Consider the following 12,989-nt stretch of genomic DNA (forward strand, 5'->3'; position numbering starts at 1 on the left):
ACAATTATTTAAAGATAGTCTGACTTTTTACTAATTGGAAACTGGCAACACTGTATTGCCGGCCATATCTAATTTGTGATAGTAGTGAGGTTTCTCGATTAAAATAGTTTATTTTGAAAATGGAAACCCTTAAAGAGAAATTAAATTCAGATGGATGGTTTGTATTCATTTATTTTTCTATTAACAGCCTGGAACAGTTTCTTGATGTATAGGAGTAGAATTCGGTCGTTCATAACTTTGTTGTTTATGCTCCAAACCATTATGTGTTTAATGAATTTTTCTTTTGTTTTTAAGATTCTGTATACTTAATTTTTTAATAGGCTGCTTTGTGAAGATGGATTTAAAATAATAACCGAAGAAGGGAAAATAATGGACAAAAGCACCGTTGAGAAAAAGGCCCTTAATGTGAGAAAGTACTAGATATAATTATAATTACAGTGGTGAATTCTTGTATTATTATTTTTGGTGTTATTTCTTTATTTTGTCTACGCTCTAATAGAAAATTCATTGTTGTTGTTTTTTTTTTTTGCAAAAGTATATGTTTATATTAAGGAATATATCATAATTTGCCAGATGGACATACGGGAGTTGGGAGGTTGTGCCTTTCCTGCAGAAATAACCAAAGGAAAATATGAATCAGTAAGTGACTGATTAAACAGATAATTTTAGTGAAAGTAGTTGCCACTAAAAATATTTTTCAAAAAATTTCTTTTTTACTTAGATATCTGGAAATATAATTGTTCAAATTCAGAAAATTAGAAATATTTCGGCTCCAAAATCAAACGAAGAATCACAAGGAGCACCTCGATTATTGAAACTTATCTTATCTGATGGATCTCAGAGTTGTACAGCTTTAGAAATTAGCCCTCTTCCATTTATTAGGTAGTATTGAATTTTTAATAATTTCATTAGTTAGAATGCGGTGATTTATCTTTTAAAACATGTTAACATTTCTGAAGTTAAAAAACCGTATTCCTTTTTATTTAGTAGAGGATCGGTTATATAGAAATGTATACTTATAAAAAAATTATATCAGTATCGCAGAAATCTCGATTATATAAAGTTCTCTTCAATAGATTGAAAGTTAATTCTATTTATTTATTTAAATATTGTTTTGTTTATGTTCAAAACCTTTTTTTTTTTATATATATGGATTCTTTTATGCTTTTCTTTTCAAGGGAAGAAGAGGTTCACCCAGGATTAGTTATAAAACTGTAATTGTTTCAGAAGTTTTTTTTTTTAATCAGTTTCATTCTGGTTCCCTGGTGAATTTTCTGCCTTCTGATGGTTCTCTCCCTCGAATTTTCTGTAACGATGAAGTGTATTAGATGCATTATGAGTGGAGTCATTTTTTTTTTACACAAACCTGATGGACGACCAGTTTCTAAATAAATTTAAATACTTAGCCAATCGGAGAGTATGAAAACAAGCATGTTGTGGAAAATGTGTTTGTATAAAAAGAAAAACTTTTAGCTTAATGAAAATCTTGGAAACTTCCTTGAAAAATAGATATTTGTCAAACTTATTAAAAAAAAAAGAAGAAGAAGTAGAAGATATGTTTGTATGTATGTAAAGAAAGGATGTATACATATAAAACCTAGCTTGAGATACCAACGTCTAGTTGAGTTATGGCCCCGCAAAATATTTTTTGAAAGAAGCAGTGTTGTAAAAAAAAAAAAAAAAAATTATTTCTTCTCACCAGTTAGTGAATTGCTAATCCTTTGAAGGAAGTTTACATTTTTAACTGGTTTCTAAATCAATAGAATTACCGAATACGTTCAAAACTTTGTTTTCTGATTATTTTTGAACATAAGTGATGCAAGTAATGAACTTTAATTTCAGCTTGAATACACCACCTGGTACAAAATTAAGATTGAAAGGCGAAATAACTGTAACAAGTGGCATGCTACACTTGAATACTGGAAATGTAGAACTACTAGGAGGCATAGTATCTACTTTAGTAGAAAAATGGACAATGAATAGGGTAAACATATTAAGAGATTTTACTTTTTCTTTGCTTGATAATTAGATGTTTATTTTCTTATCTGAGATTTTTTGATCATCAATTGATCTGAATAAAAACATGATTTGGTCTTTCTGATAAAATATTTAAGTCAAATGAAATAGGTTAATTAGAAAAAGTTTCCGAAGTTTCCAGCTCTTGCTGCTTCTTGATGAGTATCTTTTCTTATTTTAATTTAATTTTCTCCTGGTTAATAAAACAATTTCTAAAATTAAATTTCTCCTCAAAACTCATTATATTTCTTATGTATTGAGTTTATTATATAAAAACATAGTCTGTTCAAGTAGTTACCACCTCTTAAGGTAATTCTTGAAAATCGTTTACCATATGTAAAACTCAGATCTAGATTTCAGGATATTAAGATTTCAAGTTCAGTTCGCAATTACTTTTTTTGGGGTGGTGGAGATGTTCGGGACTAGATCCCTCTTAAAGTAATGTCTCAGGAAGCATGAATTCTAATTACATAAGAAGTTCAGGAAATCTGTGTAACAACTGGGTTATAAAATAAAATAATAATATTTCACATTTTAAGCTTCTAGTTCTCCTGCAGGGATTCCACTTTAGAAATAGAATATCAATGTTAAGAGTTAAATTTAATGTTGCCCCACCGAAAGTTGTTTGTCTTTTATATCCGGAAGAAGCAGTTAGAACTTCTTTTCTGAGAGTTCAAGAGGAATATAAGATTCTCTTAACTCAATTTTCCTTGCAATAGATTTTCTATCAGAGGTAAATTGTACCACTGAAATTTGTGACTTTACAATAAATAAAATATTGATTCGTTTATTTTAAAATCTATATTTCGAAGTATATTTTTATTTGTTTTTTATAGAATTCTTCGTAAGCTACGGAAAAAAGGAACGTATTCCTTAAAAGCCTTTAAGGTTTTCAGATAACTTATGTTTTGCTTCATATTATTTTCTAGTATAAGTTATTAAATTTTTTTAAATCCGGTCAAAAAATGTACACTTCCCGGATTGGATCCACACACTGGAACCGATATACCGATGATTAATCTGTTGTCATAACGTTCTTGATTCTCTTCTTTCTGAAAGATATGTTTTTATCTTTAATCCATTTTCAGATATTGGTTCTTCAGGTTTGCGAAGAGATTTTTATTTTATAAAACACTTTATAAAGTGGACTTGAATTTCTCTTTCGTAATTTTGAAGTACCAGCATCTAAGATAAATTAATATCCTAATCTAATCGCATGAAGGAAAGCAACATCCAAAAATAAAGTTGATACATGTTAATCTCAAGTCTATTTTTAGTAGACTTTGAGAGTTATACATTACAATATACTCCTTCATAATTTAGTAGATGAGTTGTGAAGGAATTTTTACTGTAATATCTTCTAAATTACAGCAAAATGTATTTATATATTTTTCTAGAATTTGGCAAAGCATACAAGAGGACGTGTTGGTATGGAAGGTGGGCCACCTCCGTGGGTACCTTTCGGTGAAAAAGTCTCCAATGCTAGTAATCTTACAGATAAAAACTTTAAGGTACTTTTTTTTTTTTAACTCAGCAATAGCTCCTAAAAAGTTTTCAGATATCATTTTTGGTCTCTTGTTTCTCTTTAACAAGTAACATTACGTTTTAAAACATGAAAGAGTAATCATAATATGAGATGTTCTTTGCAAAATCAGCACTTTCTTAAAATTTAACGCGAAGAGATCTTGATATTCTTGTAAGTCCTATTGAAGGATTCACCATCTCATTATGTTAAATAACATTACAATTAAAATTTATTTAGTGTAATATTTATTTAGCGTTCAATATAATAAAAGTAATCTATTACTTTTACATATGAACAGCTCTGTTATGTACATTGCAGTCATTGGATGATGGTGGAAAGGAAAATAAAGAAGACAATGAATTTGAAGCCCAACGTCGAGATGCTATTGCAGAAGCTGGAAAAGGTTGTACAAGGAAAGTATTTGGTGGAGGTACAAAACCATTATTAGATAAAAATGTACAAGCCATTATGGACAAAGGTTTTTCATTGCAAGTGGCTGAAAATGCCCTAAGACAAAACAGAAATAATGTTGACAGAGCACTTCGTTGCCTTCAGGTATTTTTCTGCATTTTTTTTTGTTTTTTGTACAGCATTAGTAGCATCACTAAGTGCTTAAAGATTTCTATACCTTATTTCTTGTAAATTATATTTTGCATTAATTGTATTTATTCTTATTTTAATGCATCTTTTAAATGATTAGAATTGGAATTTTTAATTATTTTTTGTAAGCGGAAAACTGGAAAAGGCGGAGATGATAAAGAGAAGAACGAAAAAGAGGGTGGTCGAGGTGGAAGAAGAAAGAATGAAGAAGAAACTGGACCTAAACCAAGTGGAAGAGTGGTTCTTTTCCAGTTTTTAGAAGATAAAATACCATTTCCAGGTAGTATTTTAATATTTTGCTTCTTTGCTTTTTTCCCGAAATTATATATAATATATACTCGTACATAAAGAACCTTGAATGAGGAAATGGATAAATTTTACAAATTTTGTAATTCCAGACAAGGATAAAAATAAAGAAAAAGAGTGGGAACCAACTCATAATAAAGTAAACAATGATGGAAGTTCAAGTTACAGACAGAAATGGAATAATCAGCCAGCACAGGAAAGAAATCGTGGTAGAGACAAAGTAACGTTTAGTTCCAGTTCAACTGAAAAGAAATCTAGAGATGATCGTGGTGGAAATTCTAGATGGCAGAGTAATAATCAAAGTAAGATGCTTAAAATAATTTTGTTGTGGTAATGAAATAGTTTATTGAATCGTATTTTGAAAGAGCCTGCTAAGTTATTATGAACAAGAAGTTTGAAAAAATTGTCTTCATTACTATTACACTATTAAATATGACGCAAGATAAATAAAATACATATAAAATTTAAGACATTACAGTTGCACAGCATATAACCATTGTATCTAATAAAAGAAATATTAATCTCAACTAGAAGTTGGTAGGGATCTGTAATTTTGATAGCTACTCTACAGGGGTTGAATGGATTCGCTTTAGTGGAAAGCTTCGTTGAAACCCTTTTCTCTATTACTCAACCTGTTTCATTTTCAAGTCTAACGGATTCTGCTGTTATTTTGTATCACATATTATAGTAGCCTGTAATTAATTATGAATGTTTTATTTTATTAGATCAGAAACCTCCAAGGTTTCAGAATCAGTACAGAAAAAATGAACAAGCTTCAACTGAACATTTCGAGCAATTTGGTAGCAGAGACGATGGAAATGCAATGAGTAATATGAATTCTGATAATTATTTTTCAACAAAGAGTTGCGTAAATAACATACAACAATTTAATGGGTTCAGAAATAGTTTTAAATTGGATACATTTGGTGAGAAAATAATTACAAATATTTGAGTAGTTAAAGAAAGCTTATAAAATTTCAAAATCTTAGGTTGGTTATATTGTAATATTCTTTAAATTTTACATTCTAAATTCAAATTCTTTACAATTAATAACTGATAATAATGAAATAATTAGCAAGTTTATGTTGCCACTTTATTGTTTTCGTAAATTAGTAATAAAAAAAGAAGTTTTTTGATTTATTTCAAATTCAATATAGGCTATGGACAATCACCAGCAGATTACAGGAATCAAAATTCATCGTTTTTTAAACCTCCAGGAATGCCTGACATTCCAGAGTTTCCTTACAAAGATAATTCAGCATTTATGCCAATCTTGAGTTCGCAGAATTCCGGTAGGACAAATTTATTTATTTCTTAATATAGAAAAAGTAAAAAATAGTGAATAAAAAATTAAAATAGTAAAAAATAATTAATAAAAAAGCAGTGATTAATGAAATTATTGGTTTAATTGTTACAGGTAACAGAAACAATAACTCTTTGAACAAAACTGACAAATATAGATGGAAAGTTGGTGATAAATGTATGGCAAAATATTGGGAAGATAATATGGTAATTACGTGCTTGTATTGTAATGTAGATGAGCGATCAATGTTATTTTGCTATCGCTGTACATATGATGTTTACGATTCTAGTTATGCATTCAAATTTATAGTACTGAGCACACTTACACACACGAAAATAAACTACTTGCATTCTAATTAGTTACATGCATGCTACAATCATTCTATCACGCACACATACACAAACACACACACATATATATATATATATATTTCAATGATTTAAGGCGCGTCAACTTCTGAGGTTATTGACGCCCGGTGCTTTTTTCAGTGCACTGCCGGCCTCCGGACAGTGAACTGTAAGAAGCGCCTAAGAAGAGAAAAACCTAAATATACTAATGAAACATTTATGTACAGCAATTGGTGGGGTTTGAATATTTTATACTTTTTCAAACATAATATCAATATCTCGGTGGTATACAACACTAAGTCCATTTTTTCAAAATTTATTTTTTTAATGTTTCTAATACAAAATTAATTTTTTTATTACACTACCAACTGTTAACGTGCATCTATGTTACTTATTGTCCAGTCCATCAAAGATTTAAGCAAAATAACTCCCGTGGGCTTATAAGTAAGAATAAACCGCGAAAAAATCTTTCATTTGCTCTCCTGTAAAAAATTTAAAATGTGACAGTGTTTTGTACCTCCGAGGTAATATAAAGTATAAATTCATAATTAAAACCAGTGTTGGAAATGTAAATTGAAAAAAAATAAATATTTTTAAAGGTAGCAATATCAACAATTTAATCAGTACGGTTTCCATAAGTGAGTAGAGTGATTACGTGAATTGGATGATTTCTTTTTATCCCAAATTCCTTAAAAGGGTTAGAACGTTTCAACGCTAATTTATAAATTTAATAGCCAACAGATCCGTAATCAATCAGGAAAGTCCAATTCAAACCCAGCGTACTGCGATTTTTAATTTTTAAAATATTTTGTTCATGCACACAAACAGGCCATAATTTTTTCGTCTTCTTGGGACCTCAAAAAAAAAAAAAAATTGCCGGTTCAGACGTGATTTCAAAAATTTGACATCGCAATAATTTCCTTTTATAGTAAGAGAAAGTTAATTCCTAGTAATATTTAAGAAAATGGTCTGTTTGTATTGTGAGTTTTTACAAAAAAAAATCCAAAAAGGAAAATCCCAGAAAACTTGGTAATATCGAACGTTTTAATTAGAATGAATCCAAATACCTAACCTATGCAGGGAGCGGTCGTAATTGTACTACTTTTGATAAATACAAAAAACCTTCTATTATCGTTTGGAATTTATATATATATTTCGATTAGTTCGTCATTTTAAATGTATAATTTAAAAAAATATTCATTCAATTTTGTGTTAAAGCTCTTCCAAAAGTGAGGGAGCGTCTGGTATCCCCTCTAAATCCGCTTCATATGATCATATATCTTAAAAATATCTTGTTCAGATAAAATCGTCTCAAAAACATATTGAATCTTTAAAGTATTATCTCACTTTACAGTATTACAATGCTGAAGTCACTGGAATTTCTAAGAAAACTTGTGTTGTAAGATTTTTACATTATGGTAATTTTGAAGAAGTTTTACAAGATGATTGTATACCAGTAGCTGAGGTAAGTTGTTAGATTATTTATATTTTTTTCTAAATATTTAAATATTAGGATAAATAAAGAAAACGATTGTTTTCTAAGTTTTATGTAATAAAATTTAAGGATTTTAAGTAGAAATAGAAAGAAGTAAATTTTAGAAAAATAAATGCCAAATAACTTAAAAAAGAAATTAAAATTAAAATTTGAATAAAATAAAATATAAAAAATAAAAAACGTTAAAAGAAAAATGTCATGAAAACATACAAAAATAATTGTAAAAAATTAAAGAAAACAAGATAAAAATAACAGAACTGTGTAGGCGCTAATGTCCATAGACGCCGATGCACCGGAAAAAAAAAACAGAACTGAGGGTGAGCTTAGTAAATAAAAAGAAACATTCTGGAAATTAACAGAAAATACTTAATTTAAATATATTTAAACAAAAAAACAATACATCAATGGACTATCTACAACTAAATTAATGTCTTTAGGTAATAAGTTCTTGAATGAATCTAATAAGAGAAGAAAACTCTTACTAACCACAATTAACTTTCTGTAAGGACCGTCCCTGCAGGTACTTTCTAAATGCTAACACTAGTTGTATGGCGCATTATCACTTTCACTAAGTTTCAGTTTCAAATGGTACAGTTTAGAGAGGCAAAGATTGTGCATTTAAAGAATTCTATCAACCAAGTTTTTTTATGTGCTTTTCCAACCGCAGATTTCAACAAAGAACAATATCAAACTCTTAGAGGAGTCATACAAAATAATCTTAGTAGCCCAATCGTAACTCTTATATAACTAACCGAGAGATAACTGAAGTCATAACAGCTACATTTCTTGACCGAAAAATGTATCTGTTATGGAAAATTTTCTGTTATTCCGGCCTATGTATTTACTATTATTAAATTCTTAAAGTTCTCGTTTTGAACGAATTATTGTTTTTGGGTACTCAACCAGGTGTGGGAAGTAAAACCACTTTCGGCACAATGGGTGGTTTGCAGATCTTTATCTATAAATTCCTAGAAGTAAAAAAAAAATACTGTATCTAAAGGTACAGAGAAAACGGAGTTACTCAAAAGCTCACTTTGCAAAATCCCACCCGAAAGTATTTTAAGAGCAATCATTACAGTCTTGAATTACAATTGAAGCATTGCCATATTAATTTTGATAACGTTAAGAATACCAGTTAATTGTACCTTCTACTACAAATTTTTAACCTTATTCCAAAATTTTTTATGATTAACGTAGTCGAAAGCTCTTATTTAATCAAGAAAGACTGTAACACTTAAAATTCGTTTTTTGCCTCAGGTCAATATTAATAATTGATGAAAGGTCAAAAACACAAACGGAGAAATTACTGCCCATCCGAAAACCCATTTGTTCATCAGGGGGCAAGTTGTGTCCTTCGATTCAATCATAAAGCCTGTTATAATAAAATAATATTGGTGAAGAGCTTGGTAATGAAGTTGAAAATCGCTATTTCTCTACAGATTCAGACGTCTGAGAAATCATCTTCCTTATGAAGAAGAAGATTTGGGGAGAAATGAAAAGTTTGATTAAATAGAATTAAGAGAAATTCAACGAGCACTAAGATTTTCAAAACAATAGTGGATAAGATCTAAACCAGCCTAACTTTAAGATTTACATTCATTAACACTTGAACGTAACTCTTCCACCCCCCAAAATAACAATTAAAATAAAATCGGAATGACGGAAAATTCTAATGTTATTGAAAATTTACAGAGGACAAATACAATTGTAAGATGTCTTCGGTTCCTGAAAAGAAAGATTATTTGGTTCTACAAGATATTTCTTTAAACTTACTTCATAAGCAATAGTATTTTTAACATTTCTTAAAATAACTTTTTTATTACCAAAATATTTTTAAAAATCTTATTTTGGCTTTTATAATCCTTTTTTTATTTGTGGGATTCGGTTAAGGAGTTTTAATTAAACTTCCTCTTCTAGCCACACAAATCTTAAATTGAGTCTTAATCTATTTAATGATTTCACATTATTTTTATTGTGGCTGTTCGATCTTACTTTATTTTTGGAATATTAAAATACAGAACATTTCCACATTATCTTGCTATTTTGAAACGATAGATTGTTAATAATTATCCTATCATTTGTTTACTGACCCAATATATACATGTATTTTTATATAAATCATTTCCTATCTTTTTTATTGTTTAGGATATGTCTGGCAATATTCATGATAATGAGAGTAACACTCACTTTAATAGTGCAAACAAAAATAATCTATCAGGTAAAATGATTTTACTACATTTTTATTCAAGTATTACTACTTTCTCTTATTACTTGTATGAACAAAACACAATTTAAAAATTTTATGTTTTCTTAAATATGTTTGAGGTCTTTTGCCCCTCAAAACAAATTCACTGGAAGTTTAAATTTTATATTACCTTTTTAAACACCTTGACTAAAAGTGCCTCTTTATTCATTTTTTTTCGCTTTTTTGAAATTTTATCAAAAATGTTCCACCGATTTTCTTTAAACTTTTAATAGTTATGGCATACTTGTAGATCTGTTATTTGAAATATTTCCCCTAGAAAATTCGTTTTAGAGGACTTCTGGTTGAGGGCGTGGATAGACTAATATTCTACATTACAAAATTTAGAATACTTTATGTGGTCGACTCTTCCTCTTTTATTTTAAAGAATGTATTATCCTATTGCATTTATACTATTAAGGAGGATTAAATACGTTGCCGATTCCGAATTTGAAGAAAATCGCTTTGTTGGTAGATTGAATCGCTTGATCGATTTTTTTAAAGCTTCTAATAGAAACATCAGTCGCTTTGTTCAAAATCCGGAAATATTTTAAGGGGATTCTCGGATATCACGCTTCTCTCTAAAGGCCTTTAATGTGAAAAAACTTATATTTAAACCAATTAACATTGTGTAAAAATTTGAAGTTTACAGTAAATATTGTAAATAGCAGTAAGAGCAAGTCCTATTCATACCAGATGTTTTTGAATTAAGTAAAATTACTTAGAAAATATTTCAATTAAAAAAATATTTATGTAAGTATTTGCAGGTGCTGTAGATTTTCGTCGAGGTCCACGTTCGTTCTCTAAACAAGAAGGTTCTAATGCTTCGATGGCTGGTCGTAGAACTGCTCAGCGGTATTCCATGCCGGTGTACTTGCCACCACCTGGAAGAACTCAGAGTAATAATAAGTAGCCACTCATGCGTCCATAGGCACTTCCTGCTTTTACCAGCAAAAACAATGTTGGAAGGACAGTGCAACAACTTAGTGACGCCTTGTTTTACAATCATTTACATACTTATATCTACATATTTCTAAATACTCAGAGATCTATCAGATTTCTTATTATATACATTAAAAAAACAAAACAAAAAAATCGATCTCTAATCCTTATCTGATATACCTAGTTGTAAATAATTTTTATGAATAGGTCCATAATATTTGGGGACTGATTTTTATTAGTTAGTATCATTGTATGATATGTATAATATAAATTTGTACACTAATGTGCCAGTTTGTTTTGTCGTTGTTGTTTAATTTTTTTTTTTTTTAATTTATTGGTTTCGCTTCATGTAATGTTGCTAGCAACAATCTTATAAATAGTACATTTGTTTTATTAAAATAATTTATGATACATTCATTTTTACGGCAATTATACCTCATTTGTTGGTGATATATAAAATTAAAAACACACTACCATTGAATTTTGTTGCATATTTGAATTAATTTCAATTCTTATTTTTCCTTTCAATAGAATCTTTTTTAGCATATAAGTTAACTGTATCAAAGTTGTAAAAATGAAATTAGAAAAGGTCTTTCCTATTAAAGTAAAGATGCTACTTATGGTGTACTTATTTTAATGCTACTATTATACTTTAATTTGAAGAATAAGATGTGCATTGTTTTCCATGTTAGCAAATTCAAATTTAGTACCAAAAGAAATTAAAGCAAACTCTAATACTTTTGACATGTAATATTAGTTCAAATTGAAATTCACTTTTGTAGTTCAGACGCCTTAATTTTGTTTTGAAAACAAGCACCAATTATTTTGAGGATAATGATTCTTACGACGATATATTCTTATTGAGGTCAGGAATTTCTGTCCACATGTTGTGTAGTTATCTCTTTATCTGAATACATCAAGCAACGAAAGCCTAGCTTTAGTATTAAATAAACAGACAAAAAAAGGTCCAGAGAAAATATGCCCTTTTTTTAGGTACTTAATCCAAAAATGGAATTGCTTCACTCAGGTTTTCGAGATTCACAACACGCACGTCTGCATACAGGGTGTATGCGGAGGAATGGTCGAAACTTCGGGAGGTGATTATGGGCATCATTTGCAACAAAAAATTCTATATTAACTATGGCTCGGTTCTGCTCCGTTTTATAGATATTTTTAATTTTATGTTTTTTTAAGGTTATCACTACTTTTTAGCAAACAGTTGCCTATATTTCTCAAACAACTAAAGTTAAAGCGATTTCAATAAGCTCAATAGAAAGAAGGTTAAATTTACTTTTAAATAAGCTAATTGATATTTCAAAAGAGAGAGAGAAACATTTTAATGCAAATATTTGCAAAACAATATCAAATGTTTCATTTTGTCCAAACATAAGGAATAGCAAGTTTCTAATTTTTTTCCAAAAACTTTCGACTGAAATTTTCTCAAAAATATTATATTGGTAAGTTTAAAACGTGCACTCTTCATGAAAAACAACTACATAAAAACACCTTTCGAAAGGAATACCTGAGTAGTGGTTATTTTAAAAATTGTTGCAGACATTTTTTATTAAATGCGAAAAAATAGGGGTTAAAACAGCGTCGGCATTATGAAAGGAATTCAACTGCCATAAGAATATAATTGATCAGAAACATTAAATCCAGTACCATTTTTTGCAAACGTGTGATATAATAATTAATTACTTTAAGAACTATATTCCAAAATGTAAAATTTACATTATAAATAATAAAATAAAAAGAAGAAAATGAAGAGTTTAAATGGGTGTTAGGTACGAGTTTCGAAAGAAAGGATTTTCGTTTAACGAGTTTAGATCTGTGTGTTATTCTTTAGTCAATTAAAAAAATATGTGAATGAAACACAGATTTTCATGAACTACACAATAAACTTTTGGAATTAACAGGTTGTGAAGATCTAATGAATAAACCGAGAACTTACTTATCGCTCTAAACTAGTGCAGCATGTACTGCGTCTTCAAAGGTGCCTCCTCTGGCTCGCAAGCACATCTGTATTCTCAAATGGCCTCTGTATCTGATCTGGTAGAATAGCTCTGCAGACCTCAGATATTCTTCCCCTCATCTGATGTCATGGGCGCGCATGAACCTTATTTTTTTTAACTCTCCATAAGAAAAAATCTAGCGGTGTCAAATCGGGAGTCTCTGGCATGAGATCAGTTGAGGGGAAGAATATCTGAGGTCTG

At 29.4% G+C, this 12,989-nt stretch overlaps 1 protein-coding gene across 3 annotated transcripts; it reads left to right on the plus strand.

The window, feature by feature from the left end:
* Positions 1-12: 12 nt before the first annotated feature.
* On the plus strand, positions 13-11,257 carry LOC141461122 (tudor domain-containing protein 3-like). 3 transcript variants are annotated; one of them, XM_074141837.1, is made up of 15 exons: positions 13-157; positions 321-405; positions 574-639; positions 722-882; positions 1,843-1,984; positions 3,414-3,527; positions 3,860-4,096; positions 4,271-4,421; positions 4,540-4,749; positions 5,173-5,373; positions 5,605-5,739; positions 5,865-5,956; positions 7,452-7,562; positions 9,738-9,810; positions 10,593-11,257. In XM_074141837.1, the coding sequence occupies exons 1-15, from the start codon at positions 120-122 to the stop codon at positions 10,745-10,747; spliced, it is 1,971 nt and encodes a 656-aa protein (XP_073997938.1). In that variant the 5' UTR covers positions 13-119; the 3' UTR covers positions 10,748-11,257. The 3 variants fall into 3 exon arrangements, with proteins under 3 accessions (XP_073997938.1, XP_073997939.1, XP_073997940.1); XM_074141838.1 differs by having other exon boundaries at positions 10,602-11,257; XM_074141839.1 differs by lacking the exons at positions 9,738-9,810; positions 10,593-11,257 and adding an exon at positions 8,850-9,677.
* Positions 11,258-12,989: the final 1,732 nt, after the last annotated feature.

The sequence above is a fragment of the Rhodnius prolixus genome, unplaced genomic scaffold, assembly GCF_049639745.1.
Source record: "Rhodnius prolixus isolate KJV_2025 unplaced genomic scaffold, Rpr scaffold_6, whole genome shotgun sequence".
In the NCBI taxonomy this organism is placed as follows: Eukaryota; Metazoa; Arthropoda; class Insecta; order Hemiptera; family Reduviidae; genus Rhodnius; species Rhodnius prolixus.